This window comes from Lycium barbarum, chromosome 4 (genome assembly GCF_019175385.1).
Source record: "Lycium barbarum isolate Lr01 chromosome 4, ASM1917538v2, whole genome shotgun sequence".
NCBI classification, from domain to species: Eukaryota; Viridiplantae; Streptophyta; class Magnoliopsida; order Solanales; family Solanaceae; genus Lycium; species Lycium barbarum.
The window spans coordinates 64001047-64024569 of NC_083340.1; the positions used below are offsets into that span (position 1 = coordinate 64001047).

Sequence of the window (23523 nt, forward strand, 5' to 3'; positions counted from 1 at the left end):
GAATTTGAAAGAACTGCAGCCATTAAAATGTATGTATTAGGGTTTCTTATACTTTTGTAAAAAAAAAAAATCTTGTTAATGAAGATGTGACATTTCCAAAACCACCAGTGAGATGTTGTTTGTGACGAAAAATCCCCCCTGTGATCACCCATCTGATTCCCCTCAGGTTAATGAAGATCTTCCAGATTTGGTATGTCCATTTGCAATGTAAAAAGAGGTGGTTGGCTGTCTCTGATTGTTCCCCACATAAATAACATCTAGAACATAGATCAAAACCCATTCTTCTCAGTTTCTCCTGTGTCAATACTGCTTCTTTGGCCACCAACCAAGAGAAGCAAGCTATTCTTGGAGAGTCAATTCTGGCCCTTTCCCACTTTTGCTCCCTGAGTGGAATAATAAATATGGAAAAGTTGGTTGGAGAGTTTGTTCTTTGGTTTCATTGGTTGGAGAAATATATGAGTATTTGACTTATCATAGAAGAAATATACAAGCATTAGTAGTAGAAATTGCTTTGCGTAAACATGTGAGTTATATCCCATAGTATTACCTTGAATTTGGGTGCTATAGTTTTAGTGGAGATTGTATGTTAATTTGCCATATCACTGTCTGCTGAGGCTCATTTTGGGGCAAATATGTTACTAACTCAGCTTGTGAAATGAAATTTTATTCTTCTCAAGGAAACTTAGGAAGGAAATGTGGTGTTGGCTCGAAACTGAGGAGGAGACGCCAGTAAGAAATCACCTCCGGTGGGCTAGAATCTGAGTCAAAGGCTCCAAGATTTGACTCTGACGACGATAGGAGTAGAGTAGGAGGACTTGATCTTCAAGATCCTTCTGTGGGCGAAAAAAAAAAATGACAACTTTCAGTCCTAAATGGGCGGAACTTGAGGTAGCGGTGCTGCAGAACCACCTCCTAGATGGTCTGACTTGATTCTAGGACCTCCTAGACAAAATGTTGGGGCACATGGGCTCAGTATTTGAATTTCAAAATGATTAAGGTGGGGAGACGTGGGAGGGATTTGAAGACATTGGGGCCAGAGCAGAGATTGGGCCAAACCCTTTTGGGTCTCAGTTATAGTTACGAAATGGGAGAGACAAAGGATAAAAGGAGGCTGACAGGTATACGGGCAATGAAAAACTGTTTATAAAGGGGATAGATGTGAAGTGATGCGTGACAATTTTTATAAAAAAATACAGGACGAGATTCTGGGCCTTCTATCTATAAAAATAACCCAACAATTGCTGCTGAGACTATGCCTATTAATTTGGGGTCTTCATCTCAACCTAACGAAGCTAGTAAATGTCTTCAAACAAACTCTTTGGTGCCGATGAAAGAGGCATCAGACCCAATCTTTGTTGAAATTGAAGCTGCTAACACAGGCTGGTCCCATGCTTCTTAGACAACCTCATCTCTTCTTCTTCTTCAAAATCCTCCTCATTCACAAAAAATTGCTGAGTTTAGGGAACCTTACCTGCAAAATATAGAAGAGATGATTATGGACATGGTGTGAACACCAACTACATAAGTTCAACCAATTGACAGTGAGGAACAAATTCAATTGATCGAGTGGTATAATGATGAACCGGTGAGCCAGATCCAATCAAAGGAAGCTGACACCATTGCATGGGTGCGGCAAAATTTTCTAAAATTGAGCAAACAAATAGGGGTTCACTTTCAAGGTTTTGAACAGGAAGCAATGTAATTCACTAGAATAGACAATAAGAGAATTTAAAGAACTCCAAAGGTCTGGTAAGCCCGGAAGTCCAAGAAGGGTTGGGAAAAATGAAGTAAAAAGTTTAGTGTTTAAGGTAAACTTTGCAAGGAACAATGAGAGTTGCAAGGCCAATGTTACCATTCTCAAAAAAAAAAAAAAAAAAAAAAAGAGAGAGAGAGAGAGAGTTGCAAGGGACTGACTTACAGGGAATCATGAAGCTGAAAATATTTTGCTGGAATGTGAGGGGACTTAATAATAGGGTGAAAAGGAGAGTTCTAAAGATGCTGATAATGGAATGGAGGGCTGATATTTATTTCTGGCAGGAAACAAAATTGAATGTCGTTACTTCATCATTAATCAGACAACTATGGCCGAATAGATATTGAATTTCACATATGTGGAAGCTGAAGGTAGCAATGGTGGTTTATTGATTATATGGGGTAAACGATTTTGGAAGGGGACAAATGTTGCATTAGGTCAATGTAGTTTTAAGACTGCATCTTGAAAGCCTATTTCAGAACTATAGCAGGCACTTAACTGGGATTTACAAACCAAACTGTAACAGAGATAAAGAGTATTTGTACTTGAGATGGATGATGGTCCGTGGGCAATGTGTGGTGATTTTAATATCACCAGATATGTGGAAGAAAGAAAGGGCAGCAACAGAAGAACTAGAGATATGTTAAGTTTCTCTGACTGCATTGAGGAATTGGGTTTGATTTATCCACCTTTAGTAGGAGGATGTTATAAACAGTGTTCTGGATACTATGACAACTAATATTACGTCCTTATTCACTATGTCTTGCAAGGTGGAAAGAAAAATAAATAAGATAAGAAGAGATTCTTATGGCGAGGGAACAAAGAAAATAATTTCTTCAACTTGGTTAAATGGTCCACAGTTATTTCAAAGAAGGAAGTGTTGGATTGGGCTTCAAGAATCTAAAAGTGCATAACATAAGCCTTTTGATGAAATGGTTATGGAGATTTAGAGGGTGTTTGGATTGGCTTATTTTAAATGTTTATTGGCTTTTGTATTGGGGAGAGGTAATTAGACACGACATGGCGCAGTTACAGCTTACCGAGAACATGACCTTAGATAGGAGGGTTTGGAGGACCCATATTAGGGTAGAAGGCTAGTAGATAGTCTCATTATCCTGTCTTATTAGTAGTCGCATTATCGTAGTATAATTTCTTGTGCTCTGATTTATGCTATTATCTGTTATTTCCTGTGCTTTGATTATTTTATGGTATCTGTTTCGCTTGCGTTACTTCATTTCCATATCGCTTTGAATCTCTTAGCCTTATCTGACCTCTTTTTATGTTTTTATTGAGCCGAGGGTCTCTCGGAAACAGCCGTCCTACCTTGGTAGGAGTAAGGTCTGCGTACACTCTACCCTCCCCAGACCCCATGTTGTGGGATTTCACTGGGTTGTTGTTGTTGTTGTATTGGCTTTTAAACTCTTTTCTACTTTTTGTGGTGTTTGGGAAATATAAAAAGTGCTTTTAAGCACTTACTTTTAGGCAAAGAAACTACAACAATAAGCCAAAAGCCAATACAAACACCCTCTTAATGTTGAAACGGATGCCTTGTGGAGAAATGTGATCTCAACGTGCAGTTTACTGAATGAATCTAGAGAAGTATCAGAGCCTTGTGGAGAAGTATCTAATCTACAAACGGAGGATCTCCTCCAATGGGGATTGGAATCTGGAGAAGTATCAGAGCTTTATGGCCAAAGGTTTTTTAGAACATTGGCTATAAAGTAGGCAACGACAGTAAAATTTCATTTTGGCATGACAATTGGCGTGACACTTGCTATTTAGGAATCAGTTTCCCTCCCTATACAGCCTGGCAGTAGAGAAGGAAATGTGTGCGGAGAGTAAGTTGAGGATTACTTTTTACATTCATGGAATCTCATGCCAAAAAGAGGCAACAACTCAACAGATTCGTGGGACACTAGCGGGGGAAATGCATTTGAATTTGAGATTAAGAAGGAATTTTCAGGATTGGGAGATGGGTGAATTTCAAACCTGGTTGATCTATTGTATAGGCAGAGTCCTCTGCCTCATATGATACCTTTGATTCTTGGAGATGCTGGGAGGATAGGGACGATATGTTCACTGTTAAATCATATTACAGAGTTTGTTGGAGAGGAAAGAACCGACTTTTCCACATCGTTCTATTTAGATCTCTAGGTGCCATAGAAAGGATGTTTCTTTGCATGACTGGCAGTAAGGGGAGTGATACTGACAATATAGAATCTAAGGAAGAGGAGGATTACATATGCTAGTTGGTGCTTCATGTGCAAATATTCGCGTGAAGATGTGGACCATCTCTTGGTGCATTTTCAGGTGGTTGCACGATTGTGGTCGTTGGTCCTAAATTGATTCCGAATACTGCCCGGAACAGTGAAGAAGGTATTGCATAGTTTGGCCTTCAGAAGGAGAAACAGAAGACCGAGGGCATGGGATGCTGCTTCATTAGCCATTATATGGTGCCTATGGAAAGAGAGGAGCTTGAGAGCTTTTGAGGATGTTGATAATGGTTTCCTTTTGGTGTACCATTGAGATCCATTCGCGTATAGATGATTGCGTTATCTTTGTAGAGAATCATATATTTGTGTAGGTTCTCTACTTTTTTGATATATGGCTTGTTATGAGATTTTCCCCTTCATTAATAAATCATTACCTTTAAAAAAGAAGATGAAATGTATGGAATATTACTTTTAGAAGAAAATTTTAATGATGGAGCTTGACAGAGTTGTAGAGTTTTTTAATGTGCTATCTTCCGTCAGTGATTTGAACAATACAGAAGATCAAGTAGTAAGGAAAGGGCACTCAGATGGCAGCTTCTCTGTAAAATCATGCAACCATATTCTTTTAATAATTGTGAATCAGACTAATGTTGCTGGTCCCTGGAAACAAATTGGGTACACCAAAGCACCTGTCAAAGTACTGTGATTTGAGTGGCTTGTCATCAAGGAAGCTTGTCTAACCCACAAAGGAGAGTATACATCTAGTTAACACTTAGCAGAGGCTTCTTACGTGAGAAAAGTTCAGAAAGCAAGAGCCACCTATTCCATCATTGTTCTGTTACTGCGCAAGTTTTGCACATGTTCCTGAACTTCCTGGGAGTGAAATGGGTTATGCCAAGGTCCATAACAGATCCATTGCTAAGCTGGAAGAGGAAAGGATACCGAAACATTTATGTAAGCATGGAACACCATTCCTGCAGGCATCTGGTGGAGCATTTGGAAGGAGAGAAATAGAAGATGTTTTGAAGGACTAACACGATCAATTTGGAAAATCAAATTTGATTGTATCTTTTGGTTTCCTTTTGGTGTACATCTGATTTAGTTGAGAATGCTGAACCTTGTTGCAGTTCATAGAATGCTTTGTCTAGACAACCAAGTTTACGTTCTTTTGCTATTTTTTGGATGTAATCACATCACTTTGTTTGTGCTAGTTTTGACATCGTTGATACTTACCATTTCACAAAGAAAAGGCAACTTAAAAGAACTACAATATTTTAACTACTCGACCTCTTAGTTTGTGAAGTTTGAGACGACTGAGTGCTCATTTACCTGCTCCTGATTGGTTGCAGATCTTGTAATCTACAAATCTTCCTCAACATATTGCTTTCCATTTTGTGGTTTTTGGCTACATACTTTACCAGTTTCTTTCTCTTATCTGGATTTCCTTGTCCTTTTCCATTCTTTTGCGGTGTGAAAGTGGGCTAGTGGTGGTGATTGATGTCTGTGTGTTTTGCTTCTACCATCTATCTAAAACAATCTACATACTTCCACCACTTTGTAATTCCGTAATTATTATTATCTTCAAAGAAACAAGAATGAGTTTTCTTGTCATGCAAAATCTGATTAGCATAAGAACCTCTTTTTTTTTCCTCTTGGCTTTAGTAATTATTCTTCTTATGCATTTCAGAACAATCTGGATGAACTTTTCATGCTGATGCACTTCCTTGATGCCGGGAAGGTTAGTCCAACAACATGTTTCTGGCAAAACCTACAGAACTAATTTAATTGTTGAGTTCATGTGAAGTTTTATGGTACCTGACGTCAAATGCAGTTCGGAAGCTTGGAGGAATTCCAGCAGGAGTTTGAGGACATTAGTCAGGAGGAGCAGGTTTCAAGACTTCATAAAATGCTGGCACCTCATCTGCTCAGAAGTACGATTCTGAAGTTTTTCCTGTGTTTGTCATTGAATATTTGTTAGTTCGATGATATCTATTGGTGAAATGGATATCTATTGGTGAAATGTATTCCCTTGTTGATATCTGAATGTCATCCTAGCTATATCCTTGTAAAAGCCTTTACCCGTTGTTGATTGGAAGTTGGAAACTGATATTCGAAAGAAACGATTGCTTAATTACAGTATTGATTCAACACACTTCCTCTGTAGTGTCCGAGTAGATACTGTTACTTTCTCTCGAACCATAGTACTATTATTTGATTAGATCATCGAATCTTTTATTTCTCTTGGGATTTCTTCAATGTTCAGTTCTACACACGTCTTTTTTTTGGAGGTCTACAGATGGATTCAATAAATCTAAGTAAATTGTAGGAATAAAATCAACTGAAAGGGAATGTAGGTAGTGGTTATGATCGATTCGATAGAAAGGAAGGAATAGTCTGTATTTTTCGTTGGGGATTTCCGGGAATCATCTCGTGGCTATTGAGAACGAATTAAAGGATGAGATCATAAAATGACAATTGACTGAAATTATATATATATATATATATATTGTAGTAACGGGAAGCTTTTCATTATAATCACAAACTTCTGGTGTTTGTCTTTTCTGTAAACTATGCCATATGGTGTTAATCCTCCCAGGTGAAGAGTTGGTGATAGAATAAGCATTGCCAATTTTTAATTCTCCAACAACTAGAAAATGTCAAACTTCTCTTCTTATCATGTCATTAGAAACTCTAATTTGGTAGAGCTTTTGCCTCCCCTCCTAAATCAGCTGCGTATATTTAGATGACTGGAGTAGCACTTTCTCTTGTTTAACTGCACAGCTGATTGGGGCGATAGGATTGAACTTCTTACACTTCACATATATTTTCAACAAAACTGAGGGTAACTTATGTAGCAACAATTAATTCCAGCACGTAAAGCCTCCCTACCTCCAAGGTGGGGGTAAGGTTTGCGTACATTCTACCCTCCCAAACCCCACTTTGTGGGATTTCACTGGGTATGTTGTTGTTGTAAATTCGTAGTAACTCTTAGTTTATTTTAGAAAGGATTCGTGAGGCAGTGAAGTGTTTCGAGAAACATGAATTTGGGTAACTTACATCTATTTTAAACTATTCTCTGTTGCATGTTTGATACTTCAGGAGTCAAGAAAGATGTCATGACAGAGCTGCCTCCCAAAAAGGAACTCATTTTACGTGTGGAATTGAGTAGCAAACAGAAAGAGTATTACAAAGCTATTCTGACGCGTAACTTCCAGATACTGACTCGCAAGGGAGGTGCTCAGGTGGGTCAATTTCTTGTATGAGATGCCCTTTACGCCACAATAGAAATTCTGACCTTGCTGGATATGTTTTTAAACTGACCTTGCTGGATGCTTGTGTACCAGATTTCACTTATAAATGTGGTGATGGAGCTGCGCAAGCTCTGCTGTCATCCATTTATGTTAGAAGGTGTTGAGCCAGAGGACACTAATGAGTTTAACAAGTACGTCATATTTCTTGATAGTCAACTACATGACTGTTAATACTTGTTTTTGAAGATTGAGTTGTCGAGATTTTTCATAAGGGGGTTTTTCCCTTTTGATTCTGACCTTTGGTTATGCAAAGCTTTTTTTGACCCTCTGTAATTCTACTCATATCAAAATTCACCTACAATGCTTTAAAAATGGCAGTTTTAAGTCAATTGTTGGTGGAACTATACATATAATCTCATATTTATTGGTAAATTAAAGTTAATTCTTACTATTTCTTAAAAAGGGAAATGCCATTGGTGAGCGCAATCGCACTTAAGCCCTGAAACTAAGGTGCAAACACACTTTGAGTACTTTGTCTTGCTTAGGTGGAGCGTGAGGGTAGGAACCAAATCAATTATTGCAATGGCCGTGAGCTCCATCTTGAAGAGGGAAAAACAAACATTAAGTAGTAAATATAACTAGCAAAACAATATACTCCTTGTTAAGGCCAAGTTATGGATGTATATTTAGTGAAAGGAATAAAAGGTAAACAATTTAGTATGATAAAAACAGTCATTAATGTGTATTACAAAGTTAAAACTACTTTGCATTTTAAAATTAGAGATTTTAAATGGCGTTTGAACTTTATGGATATAGTTTTTGCTTCATATATCTTATTTATTGCTGGCTTTTCAATTCCTTGATCCATATAATTATTGTACATGTATCACTTTTTTCCATTTCATTTCATATGTAGGTTTTTGACTAGGCATGAAGTTCAAAAAAGAAAGAATTTTGGCACATACCAAAACTTGTGGTCTGCATGCCATGACATTTCTATAGCTATAAGAGCATGCTATTAAGGGTAAAAAGAAGTTTAAAGTTAAAGAGTTCCCAGATATACAAAAGAATCAATTCTTTTGGAACAGTCTAAAAGGGAAAGAGTGCCATATAAAATAAAACAGAGAAAGTTGTTACTTTTTGTTAATACTTTTCTTCCTCTGCGCCTTTCTTCATTAAAACGCCTTCGACTGCGCTTTGTGCTTAAAGTTTCAATAGAACTTTATGCTTTCGCCTTTGACAACACCGGGTGGGTGGAATTTGGCATTGTTAGTGAGGGCTTAGAGTGGAGTAGGGGTGATATGGGATAATGAGGGGAAGGTTCTCCCTTGAACTGTAGAAGGGAAGATGACAAGGGAGGCTGCAGACTTGCTGATGTTGAAAACCTCAAAAACGTTGTCAAACTAGAGGGGATGATAACAGTCTGGGAGGGGTGGGGGGGACATGTGGGACCGAGGTTTTGGGTTCATAAGGAGCTGGGGTGGCAAGCGATTAGAAGGGGAAAATTTGGATATGGGTTAAGTGATGAGGATGGATGAGGTTGGTGAGGAAAATGAAAGGTGGTCCTAGAGGTGGTGGTGCTGGTAGTTGCTTTCTGTAGGGGAAGAGATGATGTGTGGGAGTTAAACTTGAGTAATGAGATAGCTGTGATTCTTTTCTTGTTCTATTTCTCTCTTTTTTTTTTTTGGGTCAAAATGTTTTTTTCTCTTTTTCAGTCTCTACTTCTTCTGCATTTCGATGTGCTAATCTCTGAAGTGACATTTAAAATTCTTTTATTCCCTTATGATACCATCAAAACTTTGACTGAACTGCTACCTTCGAAAAAGAAAAATCTTCTTTTCTTGTGACCGGGGTCAAAGAGGATCTTCATGTTGTCAGTTGCCCTAAAGTGCAAATAATCCCTATATTGAAATTTTATGTGGCATGCATTGTCTCAGCATTGTGACTCTTGATGACCTGGGGAACATGAAAGGTTCCTTAGTTAAGAAAGTTCATTATGCTCTTTCTGTTGACCTCTTATATATCTGCTCTATGGCTTATTTTTATTTGACAGACAGCTGCTGGAATCTTCTGGAAAATTACAACTTTTGGACAAGATGATGGTTAGGCTTAAAGAACAAGGTCACAGAGTTCTTATATATTCTCAATTTCAGCATATGCTTGATTTGCTAGAAGACTACTGTAATTATAGGGTACGGATATAAACTTGTTCACTAAATTATTATTAAACCTACTTCAATGTCTGTCTTCACTATTTGGAGTTTGGCACACTTGCCTGTTAATTTTTCAGAAATGGCAATATGAACGGATTGATGGAAAAGTTGGCGGAGCTGAGAGACAAATCCGAATTGATCGATTTAATGCTAAGAATTCTTCAAGATTTTGTTTCCTGCTTTCAACTAGGGCAGGGGGTTTAGGAATAAACCTTGCAACTGCAGATACAGTAATTATTTATGACAGGTAATTTTATTGTTCAACTAGACTATCTCCTTACCTCAAAAGTGGCTGCTTTACCAAAGCAACGTAGATGGAAATCTTGTCATAATTGTGTGAACCTGAATACATCTGTGTGAGGTTTCGCTTCTTGAGTCACTGGCATTAGCTATTAAAGAACATCATACTTTGACGGTAGCTAATAAGAAAATCGATTTCTGAACCTCCTGGATAAATCTTAGCCAATTGGTTTGAAGGCTAACAGGTATATTATAAAATTTCAAAATCTTACAAAATTTCATCGTGCAGAGGAGGTCTCCATCTTTCCTTCTCTCTATCCGCTGTTCTGTAGAAACTGAAAGTACCTTCTTCTCCTTCTCCATATCTTACTTTTTGTATAGTTGGTCCTAATTTCAGTCTTAGGGCTAGCAATGCAAGGGAAACATTATTGTCCCTTTCGTTAAGCTAAGAACTTCTGTATCTTTGTTTAACAAGTCTTTTGAGCGACCACCGTGATCGTACTTTTCTTTTCAATCCCTCTTTGCTTATTGTTCCACTCTAATTGGCCCATTTCATTTCTCTCGAATTTGTTTCACCCTTGTCATGCCAATTGGATGAGCTTTTTGATTGTAGCACTCCGGATTAGTCATGTTGCTCGTTTTGCAATCTAGCATCACAGGTACATTTCCAAAGTCAAGTAGCCAGCTTAGACAAACTCTCCTATGCCACTTTAGGAAAATTTTTCGTCCACTTTGTTTTTGTGATAACGTGTCAATTCTGGATATGGACTTTGATTCAATTGCTTGCTCGTGTAAATCTTGCTTAGTCACTGGGAGAATTAATTCCACATTATGAAGCTCTAGGAGCACTTCAATAATAGGAGAATACTGCATGCATCAAATTGTTCCACTTTTTTTATTTTTTAAATTTAAATTTTTATAATCTAGAAATCCCCAAGGGCCAATGGGGCATAGTTCAAAATACGATGGATAATGCCCGCAGCTATACTCTTCTCCACTTAGACACTAGGCTTTTGTTTGTGGTAGGGTTCAGACTCATGACATGCACTTAAACCACATAACTCGTCTTGCTCATACCACTAGACTAAAGCCCTACGGTTGTTGCAGCAAATGGTTTCTTTATAAATCAAATTTTATAAGGATCTCTTCCAAAATCTTAACCTCACCCTCGTTGCTTCCTGTTATTCTTCCCAAATTCAGTCTGAAAAGCAAAATATCACCCACTTCCTTGAAAATCCCTACATTAGAGAAGAGTATGCTGGGAGTTTCCTAGTAAAGAGTGGATTAAATGTAACACAGATGGTGCATCAAGAGAAGGCATGATTGTACCATTTTCCACCAACTCAGTGTTACGACCCAAGTTACCTAAGCCGCGATGACGCCTAATCCCAATCCGTTTGGCAAACCCGATAGCATGCAAAGTACCCAAATCTTTAATTCAAAGACATGATTGATGTGAAATCCGATAGATAACATACTAACATAAATTCGAAATGTCACATATACTAGTCTATGAAATATATCCAATTCTTCAGCCTTAATTTTTATTTTTTATTTTCATTCTTCTGCGATGGGAATGTGAATTTCTTCCCATAAATCCCAGCTCTTAGGAGGTTGTAAGAACATAAAAGAAAATAACCTTTAAGAGCATAAAAGAACACAACCTGCATTGCTTTTCATTTATCATCTTTTATGAGTTTCCCTCTGTTTCTCTTTTATTTGTGAGACTAAGACCGTTTTCAACAATAACTGTGGGGTTTTGCTTGGTCATTGGAGCCCTTGAGTTGCATTATGTTCATGAACAACAGTGCAAGTCTTCTCATTTATCCTCTATATTGTATACACAATAGAAATGTGGCATGAAGATGAAGTGCCTAGTTTTTATTTTTATTTTTGGTGTAAACATGAATATATGGAAGATCACGGATCCTTTGTAGATGTTATAGGAACCTTGTGAACCAAAGGAATAGGAGACTGATTTATAGCCTTTTGTAATTACTTTGGACTGCATTAACTTGGTGCAGTTTTTTTTCTTTTCTGGATTTTTATAACAGTTGTTACCTTCTCACAAAAAAAAAAAAAAAAGGAATGGTAGAGCTATTTGAGCAATATTTGTTGCTTTACATTCGGTGAGTTTTTTAGTCGGTAAATTAGGAATATGGCTGTGAGAAGAATGATAAGATTCTATTGGTAAGTGCATTATTAATTGTGATAAATGTCCATTTTGTTAACCATATAGTGAAGTCAATCTGCATAAAACTAAAACAATATGGACAATTGGACTCTCCATGTTGGAACTTCAAAACTGCTGGTCCATTTCGGTAATTCTCCTCCGAAACAAAAGATTGTGGAGGAACAAATTCCTGCCACTTTTTTTTTTTTTTGATGACATGGGAACCCGCTACCTTTTGGATGCTCACAGGGTTTACCCAGCTCCTGTGTAATAGCTCGCAAACCACACAGGAGAGGTAACCCGCACTAGGCAAGCCCCGTGCGACGAGATCGACCTAGAAAGGCAAATCCCCTGCTGTCGTAAGCAGAGGGTTTCGAACCTGAGACCTCCATTATGAAAGCCTCATGCTCAACCATTTGAGCCACCCTTGCGGGTCAAATGCCTGCCACTTTATTTTCCAGGTGCTTCTGATTACCAGCTTATCTCTTACTTGGATGTTTATCTCAGTGACTGGAATCCCCATGCTGACCTACAAGCAATGGCTAGAGCTCATCGACTTGGACAAACAAATAAGGTTATACATCTTGCTCCCCAACCCCTACCTCCCACCCAAAATGATTATAAACCTTTTAGCCCTCATTTCCATGCCAAAAATGGAGATGGTCTGAATTTGCTTATTGAATTCTTGACCCATATATGAATTATAGCTTATATTTTTGGCTGTTGCAGGTGATGATCTTCCGCCTCATATCAAGAGGAACTATTGAAGAAAGAATGATGCAGATGACTAAGAAGAAAATGATTTTAGAACATCTCGTTGTCGGAAGGCTTAAAGCTCAAAACATCAATCAGGTAACATATTCACAAGCTTGAATTAATGGTACATCAAGACCACACAAATATGCATTGGTATATAAGGATGATAGTCTTAGATATCTTAGAATAAGGTCCTACTCTCCCCCTGAATCAGGCTGTGATTTTTCAGTACCTCTACAATGGAAGTCTGGTCCTCACCGGTTTCACCAGTCACAATGTGCTCAAGGGAGGTTGTATATCATTTTAGCTCCGCCTCTTGTGTCTTTGAACTTATACAAAAGTGTGTGGGGGGCATACAAGACACACATAAATTGTGTTGGAGTCCCACATCAGTGGGATAAGGGGTCCATGGTCTCCTACCCGTAAGGGTGACTCAGTTGGTTCAGCATGGGGCTTCCATAATGGAGGTCTCAGGTTCGAAACCCCCTTTTCTACAATAGCAGCATTTTCCTTCTGGGTCGAGCTCGTCGTACAGGGCTTGCCTAGTGTGGGTTATCTCTTTTATGTGGTTTGTGGGCTATTGCACATGAGCAGGGTTTACCCTGTGCGCGCCCGAAGGGTAGCGGCTCCGGGTTCCCTTGTCCTCAAAAACAGAAAAAAAAAGAAAAAAAAGGAAAAAAAAAGTAAGAAGGGTCCATGGTCTCTATGATCGAGGTGTTTCTCCACGCCCGAGTTTCTACCCCAGGTTTGCCCACTGTGTGGCAGTCAAGTCCGCTGCTTGACTCAGCCTTAGCCAACACTTAACTTTTTAGCGACTTAGATTATTTTTGAATAGTAAAGTAAAGAACACAAACAGATACAAAATTTCCCAGCCTTTGTATTAAGCCTTTGTATTAATCAGGAAACAACCCAAAGGAGCCTCACTTGTTTTGACTACAAGTCAGCCAAAACTTAACTTCAACTTCGACTTAGGCACAGTCACAAGTCAATTGCGACCTTAGAACACTCACTCGAAACCCTCACGTTTCTTCCTAGTGTTATTTGGTATAATTACAAGTCCTCTACCCCTGATTTTCGTCTGAGGCCCAGGGTGCACATTTATAGCACATGTGACAGCCTTTGGCTTACAACCAATGAGCTGCCGACACTTGGCGGGCTCAAGGCCAATCAGAACTATTAGGCAGTTGACATCCCCAACTGCATAGGTATTCCTAATTTCGTGTGGTAACATGCTGCAAGGATAAAGGAAATACTATAACAAAGCAGTTACAAAAATGGAACCGCCCAAGAGGGCTATAGGTGGTAGGTTTTGCTTTCTCTAACTACTACTTGTAATTGCTACTGAAAGTACACCTTTGGTGTATTTTCTTTGTTGATAATAGATATGTTAACTGTTAAAAAAAAAAAAAAGAACCGCCCAACCACCCCATGTGCGCGGCATGTGCGTGTGCTGCCCAGTTTCCCATGCGCCCAAGGCCATTTTGGCACCAAGCCTTGGAGCCTTCGCCCATTTTCGCGCCCTTTACATGCGTAGCATGCCTTGTGCATATGGCCGCCTTTGCCGCACACGCACACGCACACTGCCATGTCACTGTCGTGCCCCTGCCCATGCCTTGGCCAAGTTTCCTCTTTTGCGTGCCAACTCTTGTTTCCCTTGTGCCATTCCTTTGCTTTCACCTTGCCTTGCCTTGCCATTGTCTTAGTGAGCCCTTGCCTTGCCCACACTTAGTCCGACCTTGGCACATGACACAAGCTATTGTGCCAATTGCCCGGCGCCCATGCTATGCCATGGCGCACCAGCCTGCCTTGTCTACTTCACAATGCCACCACACTGTCCCACATGATTGATTCATCCCCCACATAGGCCATGACAAGGTCATTCATGCCAACCCCTTGTCGCCGCCGTGCCATCTACGGAGTCAAAGAGTCATAACCGTCTCCTAATATGGTCTTGAGCAATTCTTCACTCATGAGCTAGCTTATGGAGTTGAGTTAGGCCCAAGGTCCGTTTCTTTAACATGGTATAAGAGCCAGGCCCATTCCTGTTCATTGTTTCCGGTGCCCCCCCCCCACCCCCCCCCACCCCCCCCCCCACACAAACAAAAACACCCCCCAAAACAACACACACATACTGTTTACACTTGTGCGGGGGTGTTGGAGTGTCACATTGGTGGGATAAGGGATCCAGATATGGTCTTGGGCAATCCTCCCCTCATGAGCTAGCTTATGGGGTTGAGTTACGCTCAAGGTCCATTTCTTTAATTAATATGGTATCAGAGCCAAGCCTATCCCAATTTGTCCATCGTCTTATTTTATCCACGCTCCAAATGTAAAAACCTGGGCGTGCGGGGGGTGGGGGGGGGGGGTGTTGTTGGAGTCCCACATATGTTGGATAAGGGGTCTTTGGTGTCTTGAGCAATCCTCTTTTATGAGTAGCTTTTGAGATTGAGTTAAGCCCAAGGTCCATTTCTTAAACATATTGTTTTTCCAGTCCTTGTTAATTAACCAGAATGATATTCCAGTCCTTCCCTTTGCATGCCTTCTTATGATCACACATCCCTTTACTCTCTCAAAACCAATAGGGTGTTCTTCGACCTACTTCTCTTGTTTTGGATGGGTAGATGGATTACCATGTGGAATTCGTGTGTTTGTAGTGAAGCTGTATTGTATTGGAGACAATTAAAACTTATTGGAGTCAGCAGTGAATATGCTTATGAATCTAAAGAGCTATCTTAACACCTAGGCATAACCATTCGAGTGCAGTCATTATTTCAGTTTTCTTCTTTCCTTGTTTTTTTTTTTGTCAGAATATTGATTCTTCCTCGATGAAGAATTCGGAAAAAAAGGGTGAGAAGTGATGGAAAAGTTTGATTAGTTCCTCAAGATTGGTTGGGAATTCATAATAATTATATTTGTTACAACTTTGGAAACTGCTAATTGTATGCAAGATTACTTGACCAAATGTAGGTTTGATTACTACGATTAAAATTAAATTAAACGTAATCAACCTAAATAAATGAAAATTGTGTAATAATCTTACACACTCAAGCTAGAGCATACATGTTATATAGGCTTTAAGCTTTGTTACAAGTCATCCAATCCAAAGACCTCCAAGGGATTTAGTAAGAATATCTGCTAGTTGTTCAGTTGATTGACGAAGCTAGTGGCACCGTACCCCATATTGACTTAAATCTTCTGCTTTGCCTAGTGAAATGAGAATCCACCTTTATATGTTCTTCTCTTTGTGAAAAATTGGATTTGAGGAACCAAAGGGCATCTTTATATGTCATCTGTTTAATTTCAATGCACCAGTGACAACATCTTGCTTTTTAACTTTGCAAATGACATGTTCGTCTAATCATGACATAGTATTTAGAAATAAAATGTTTATATGAGGAAGACCATAATTGCGTATCCAATGATGCATGAGCATCATTCTCTTCCTATAACCAGTGTGGCCAAAGGCGCACTTAAGCCCTGAAGCGAGGCTCAAAACATGTTGAGCGCTTCGCCTCACTTTATTTGCGCTTCAGTGTCATCAACAAGGCTCTAAGACACATTTTTCCTTGACAATGAGCCCCTCTGGAAGAGGTGACACTAGATAATTGATATTTCGCTTTATCGCAATGTTTTTACTATTTCTTTGTCCATATATTTGTTGTTCATGCTTATTATTATTAGTCTTGGACTAAACATAAATATATGTGTTTTTCCACCATTGCGCCTTTTTTCATTAAAGCCCACGCTTTATTTGCGCTTAAAGCCCTAGCTGACCTTAGAGCTTTTTTGCGCTTTTCGCTTTTAATAACACTGTGTATAACAATACTTATTGGGTAAGCTCTGATTCACGTGAGAATGCATATCATTGGTTGGCCACACTTAATTACAAGTGGAATATCTGGTTATGTGAATTCAGTTTACCAACTACTATTCTGTATTTGCAAGGTTGCCCTGTTTATGAACTAGTTCGACATATTTGAGATTCATTAACCGTAGAGATCAAACTTTTCCTCCAGTTAAGGTGGAGTCCTGATATCCCTTCGAAGATTGTTAAGATTACTCTTAACACCCTCATCGTATCAGTCTCTGCATCACAAAGAATAATTGTATCATCTGTATAAAGGAGATGAGTGATCTCCAAACTCCCCCCTTGTCTGTTGTTAACCTTGAAACCCCTGATCCATCTCTTCTGCTGGCTGTTTGAATCTGGCCGTGAAACCTTCTGGGCACCCATTAACTAGCACTTAAAATCTGGCCGTGCTTATGCAGAATCTGATCCAATTAGTCCACTTTGTGCCAAAACCCATCTTCTTCAACATGTTGATCAAGAAATCCCAGTTAAAGTCAAAAGCTTCTCTATGTCTAATTTGCACAAGACTCTAGGCTTTTTATCGTTTATTCTAGAGTCAACACACTCATTAGCAGTAAGAGCCGCATCCATTATTTGTCTACCTTTAATGAAAGTCATCTGATGTTTGCTAATCAATTTGGAAATCACTGATTTGAGCCTTTCTGACAGGAGTTTTGAAATAATTCTGTACACCACCTATTAGGTTTATAGGCCTGTAATCCTTCAACTCTTTTGCCCAAATTTTTCTTTTGAATTAGCTATGATATTTAGACTCTTTTCAAAGTATTCCCGACTGTGAAAGTTCTGGATGGTCTTCACATGGAGTAAAACCCATGCTAAAACCATCAGGCCCGGGACTTCTATCAGTGGCACAAAGTTTTATACAGTCATGCACCTCCGGCTCCTCAAAAGGTCCTTGAGCCAGGTCTTTGAGCCGTTCTTTCTCTTGTTCTGTGATTACAGGACCATCTTTCATATTAAATTCTGGTCTCCATGCTTCTGACTCTGTGAAAAGCTGCTAATAAAACCTCACTATCTTCCCTTTGATTGCTACTGGATTCCCCAAAGTTGCACCATATTAACCACTAACTGATCAATATTGTTATACCTCTTATGTGCATTGTCTGTTCTTTGAAAGAAATTGATATTTTTGTCTCCTTTTTTAAGCCATAGGGCTTTGGATCTCTGTCACCAAGCTATCTCCTCCTTTTTTGCAACCTCTTCAAATTTCATGAAAAAGTTAAGCTTTTAACATTACTTCCTCATCATTCAGATTCATTTGCTCCTGTATTGCATACAAATATGATGCTTGATTGAGAATATTGTTCTTGATGGTCTCAAGATTCCCATGTTCAGTTAAGTTCCACTCCTCAAGCTTCCCTTTCAAATCTTTCAGTTGACTAGCCAAGTGCTAGAGATGACCTCATCCCAGTTGACGAGATGATAAGTTTTCTTGTCCCTATTACCGTGCCATAGAAAATTTCTTCTCTGAACATCTGTTCTTTTCTTCACCTCTTCACCTAGGTGAAGAAAAGAATAGATGCTCTGAGAAGAAATTTTCTATGGCAAGGAAATAGGGACAAGAAAACTTATCATCTCGTCAACTGGGATGAGGTCATCTCTAGCAAGAGGAGTGGAGGCCTGGGTATCAAAAACCTAAAGTTTCAAAACCAAAACCTTTTAATGAAGTGATTGTGGAGGTACAACAAGGAGATCAATGCTCTGTGGAGAAGAGTCATCCATGATAAATATGGACAGATAGGTCATTGGTGTCAACCGTCCTTATGGTGTTGGAGTATGGAGAGCCATTAGAAGCCACTGGAATTATACTCATGATAATTTTTCTATTATGGTAGGTAAGGGCAGAAAGACAGTATTTTGGAGTGATAATTGGTTGAGACATGGCCCTCTAAAGGACATCTTCTCTGAATTTTGCATCATAGCTTCTTTTCCTGAAGCTAGTTTAGAAGAAATGTGGGGAGCTCAAGGATGGAATATAGTGTTTAGAAGACTCCTACATGACTGGGAACTTCAAAGAGTGGTTGATCTTTTCACGTGTCTTGAGTCCTCTCAGGGACTTCAGGAGAGGGAGGACGCACTCATTTGGAGCAGAAGTGGCAATGGAAAATTTTCAGTCAGTTAAGCCTACTCCGCCCTGTTGAATACTGGTCAGCAGATAGGGAACTGGCCTTGGAAGGCTATTTGGAAAGCTAGGGCCCCCTTCAAAGTTTGTTTGTTTCACTTGGTTAGTAGCAAAGACGAGCCTGTTTGACTCAAGAAAATCTCAAAAGAAGAGGTACGCACCTATGCTCTAGATGTTCCTTGTGTAGTGCAGCGTTGGAATCCAACAACCATTTATTCCTTCACTGTCCTATAACTGCACAGTTGTGGCAGCTCTTTATTAGTATGGTTGGTTTTAATTCGGTGATGCCAGTTATCGCTGCTGAGGTTTTGAACTCCTGGAATTCCAATGGAGGAATAGTGTAACAGAAGGGGTGGTGGAGAATAGTGCCAGCTTGTATTTGGTGGTCAGTTTATGAAAGAAGGGAATGCTAGAATTTTTTAAGGCAAGCAGATTTCGACACATAAGATCAAGATGAGTTGTATTCAGTTGTCTATTTTTGGTGTAAAGAAAGTAGATTAGAGGAGGACTGATTCCCTGATGGAATTGATAGGATCCCTGGAAACTTGTTTTTGCTCAGTAGGGATCTTGGCTTATCTGTATATAACATATGTTACCAATCAAAAAAAAAAAAAAAAAAAGATGATGTAGTCTGGTCTGCATACCTGAATAGAGTCTCACTAAATCTCCACTTGCTCATTGATACCCTCAACTCTTAACCCCAATTTTCAAATTTAAAATAGGATTTGTTGTGGTTCCAATTCCAATTCTGCGATGATAAAGGGAAGTGATTCGAGGCTGCCCTCTACAAAATGGACTGCTTGACACTTCTTATTTCCTCATCCCATTTAGTGGAAGATCCACCAGCTCAATGTCATCTATGAATTTTGAGCAATCAGTCATATTCTGGAGAGTGAAGTGCAATTCTTCTTTTCTGAAATGAATCTAGTAGTGTAAAGTCTTCACATAGTCACATACCAACCCAAAGATCTCCACAAAGGCCCCTGGCTACTCCAATTTCCTCCTCTATCCTGCCTTCCTCTTTTGCCATTTAGACCATATACCCCTGTTAGATGCCATGTAAAATCTTGAGTTAGTGCCATGAAGCTACAAGTTAGGGAATGTAATCCAGTGCAACAAATTTCCCCTTTCCCTACTCTCCTGTCCCACATCATTAAAATTCCCCTTCTAGTTCCACTTGCCTGCAAACATTCATACTTCACCCATCAATTTGCCAAAATGCTTCACATATTCGCATATATGCCATTCGACTTTAGTTTCTTCTAGACAGTAAATATCCGCTCTCCCTTTGTGTATGAAACTCTGCAAAGTGTTCCTTTACCCCTATTGTTTATCCCCCCAACGTTCCATGAGATGATATTTTTCTTTACGGACCAACAGCTGACTGCAACTTCCCTTTTTTCTGTCCCTATTGCTTTTGAATTTGACATCAAAAGCAACTAAACCATAAGTTCTTGTGAATCTTTCCATCTCGAAATTGAAAGAATCTCGTGCATTGGAACTGGATTGTTAATCCTCCTCCTGTTATCAATTTTCCGGAAAAGAGCGAACACCTCTTTTTCGCACCCCTGACATCCACTCCAAATTGATTGCTTAATTGAATTATATTGCTATGTACCCAGAGAGCTGCATCCATCTCATCATCTTGAAATTGAGCATTAATTGGTTCTCTATGTTCAATCACCCATGGATGTGTACCCGTAACTTCAATGGGTTGCATGCTTGATGTCGGTTGGGCCTTTTTGTGAGAAATACTCCTTCGATGCTTGTTGCCATGTGATCCACCTTCGCGCCAATGTTGTACCGTCTCTGAGGAATTGAAGGCATGAGCAGATATTAGGTCTGTTTGTATCTCAAGAAGCATGGGATCAGACCCATATAAGATGTCCAAAGGGTCTTGGTCCTTTTGGCTATTGTTAAGAGTCCCACATCATATATAGGATGAGTAATTGGTCTCCTTATATGGAATTGAACAATCCTCATCCTATAAGCTAACTTTTGGGGTTTTAGGCCGAAGATTCATTTCTTTAAGAGTCCCACATCGCTCAACTAATGGATGAGTGGTCTCTTTAATCTGGCTTGGGCAATCCTCCCTTCATGAGCTTGCTTTTGGGGTTGAGTTAGGCCCAATAACCATTTCTTTGCATGATATCAGAGCCAGACCCATCCCAATTCTTTGTTTACCGATGTTGGGGCCCCATATTATATTGTCCACGCTCTAGTAACGAAGTCTGGGCGTGCGTGGGAGTGTTAAGAGTCCCACATCGAATATAGGATGGGTAATTTGTCTTCTTATATGGACTTGGACAATCCTCACCCTATGAGCTAGCTTTTGGGGTTGAGTTAGGTCCAAGATCATTTCTTTACAGCTATTATATGATCATTTGGGCCTGATAAACGATGGCCCACAGACTTGTGACTCAGTGGAGGATTTGCTATAGGCGACTTTAAAAGGTCATGTGCTTTTATTCTTGAAATTGTTTGCTTCCTTCGATGTGCCCATGTAATTTAGAGTTTGATGAGAAGTCCAATTTCCCTTTGCCCCCTCTATAGGATCTCTTGGCCCTACATTCCATAGCTACTACAGAGCTTTTATCACCAAGTCTGTCGCTGATCGCCACTTTAGCTGAAATTTCGCACCAAGTCGGATTGGTGTAAACATACCCATCTCTTTCCACCTCCACTTCCTTTAGAATGTTTTCTCCATCCGCCTTCACTTTAATCCTCGTCCATCGCAAATGATTTCTTAAGCTGGTTTCTTTTTCTGTTTCAATCCATCCACCACAAAAAGTTTCTATTTCTTGGAAAATCTTGAGACCAAAGTTTCGGATGAAGCCCCAAAACACGAATCGATACCTAGCTTCTATTCCGGCTATGGGCGATCACCATTCAAGACTCAACTTCATCTTCTTCCAACACCCCATTCGCCTGTAAGGACATGTTCAGCAACTTCTCTTGTCTGGAGTTCGAACAGAAAGTAAGAATCATTCATCTCGTTTACATTAGTTACATGTGCCGACTTCTAGACAAAGGTGACCCATCTCCGGACGTCATTGAGGGTTGGGATGTCCTGCAAGGGATTGTTAAATCTGCCAACAATACTTCTCCCAAGAATATCTCTATCAGTTGTTCCAAAGCTACCGGAAATTATGATTCTGGATTTTTGAGTCGTTATCGGCGATGCCTTGGTCCCTTCTACAGTCCACTTATTGACCTTAACTGCTTCTGGAAAAGAAGAGTCAATGGTAGCACTGAAGGCATTGAAGACATTTTCTACTGTCGTATGTGTCGCGTTAATGAATCTTTCTATCTTTAATGCAATATTCCCCCATCCTTCTTTAAGAGTCCCCTCAGGAATAATTGCAACTGCTCTGCAATCTCCTTGTACCACAATAATGCTGATGTACCTTACATCTTGAGTGGTTCCTTAATGCAGGAAGAATTGGATGACATCATAAGGTATGGATCGAAAGAATTATTTGCTGATGACAATGACGAGGCTGGAAAATCCCGTCAAATTCATTATGATGATGCTGCAATAGATAGGTGAGTTTTACTTACAAGAAAAATAGATAGGTGAGTTTTACCGGAGATGCCTTCTTTAGTTCCTCTTCTTAAAAATGATTTTGGAGTATTACTTTTTAAATTTTGCGTTGCACATTTCCCTTCATCTCATTAAGCTGGACCTTCCTTTTTGATACATGATCTATTCCTTAAATGACAAATATTAAGAGAAAATTAACGACATACTACCCTTCTGTTTTATTTTATATGGCACTATAACTATTTGGGAGTCAAATCAAATTTTTTTTTTTTTTTTTTGTTTACAGTGATTTTTGCTACATTTTAGAAGTTGTTAATTATAACAAATAGTATAGTGTAGTCATTATTGTGCAGTTTCTAAATATATAAATTTGAGTCATAAAGGAATCAATATTCGGATTGAAACTAAAAGTTGAGTGATTTCTCCATCTTACTCTAATTTCATCATTCTTTTCAAGATGAAGTAATAGTTTATAATATTTACCAAAAAAAAGAGTAATAGTTTATATTGTTCCTGTATTGATTCTACAATTTTATGTACTGCTTGATTGTTCACATTTTAAACAATAATTTTTAGCACAACTACCAAACTCAATGAACTCCCTCTGTTTCAATTTGTTTGTTTTACTTTCCTTTTTAGTCCGTTTAAAAAATAATGCCTCTTTCCTTTTTTGGCAACTCTTTAATTCCAGCTTTCCACATGGCATGCACTTGGGTCGGAGTACCTAAGTGCTTATTATGTTTATAAAAATTATAATCTAAGTACCTTATTCATTCTATTATTTCTTAGACTACTTGATCGTGAGCAAGTTAGAGATGAGGATACTGCAGTGAATGATGAAGAGGATGATTCATTTCTGAAGGCTTTTAAGGTTTATATCTCCTCTGCCATTTTTGACAGGAAACTGATTTTCTGGAATTATGACTCTTTCAATTTACTCGAATTATAGCAAGATTCACTAAAGTAAAGTGTTGCGAATTATTCCTATATCGAGGTTGACAAATTGAAAACTGAAACTTAACACTGCAATTGAAATAATTCTTCCGTGGGCTTGTTCTACGTACATTTTAATGGCGTTTGAATTGAGTTGGGATTAATATTTTTTATGTTGTTTGTAATTCGTTTTTCACCTCAAAGAAGCAGGCACTTACTTCTCGCTTAAGTTGCTTCCTTTTCTCTTTTTGGCTACTTATCACTTTTAACAACGCTGGCTTGACAATTTTTTACAGTAGCTCAGTTTAGTCAATTTACTCGAATTATAGCAAGATTCACTAAAGTAAAGTGTTGTGAATTATTCCTATATCGTGGTTGACAAATTGAAAACTGAAACTTAACTCCGCAATTGAAATAATTCTTCCGCGGGCTTGTTCTACTTACATTTTAATGG

At 39.0% G+C, this 23523-nt stretch overlaps 1 protein-coding gene across 4 annotated transcripts in view; it reads left to right on the forward strand.

Moving 5' to 3' along the window:
- The window catches only part of LOC132636060 (CHD3-type chromatin-remodeling factor PICKLE-like), a 49401-nt gene that overhangs the window by 17732 nt on the left and 8146 nt on the right, over positions 1-23523 (forward strand). For all 4 annotated transcript variants that reach the window (XM_060352720.1, XM_060352722.1, XM_060352721.1 and 1 more), the window contains exons 11-20: positions 5654-5704; positions 5798-5897; positions 7066-7208; positions 7311-7408; positions 9271-9409; positions 9508-9677; positions 12351-12417; positions 12573-12695; positions 22029-22138; positions 22926-23007. In XM_060352720.1, coding sequence (XP_060208703.1) covers positions 5654-5704; positions 5798-5897; positions 7066-7208; positions 7311-7408; positions 9271-9409; positions 9508-9677; positions 12351-12417; positions 12573-12695; positions 22029-22138; positions 22926-23007 — 1083 coding nt within the window. The remainder of the gene's footprint in view (positions 1-5653; positions 5705-5797; positions 5898-7065; positions 7209-7310; positions 7409-9270; positions 9410-9507; positions 9678-12350; positions 12418-12572; positions 12696-22028; positions 22139-22925; positions 23008-23523) is intronic.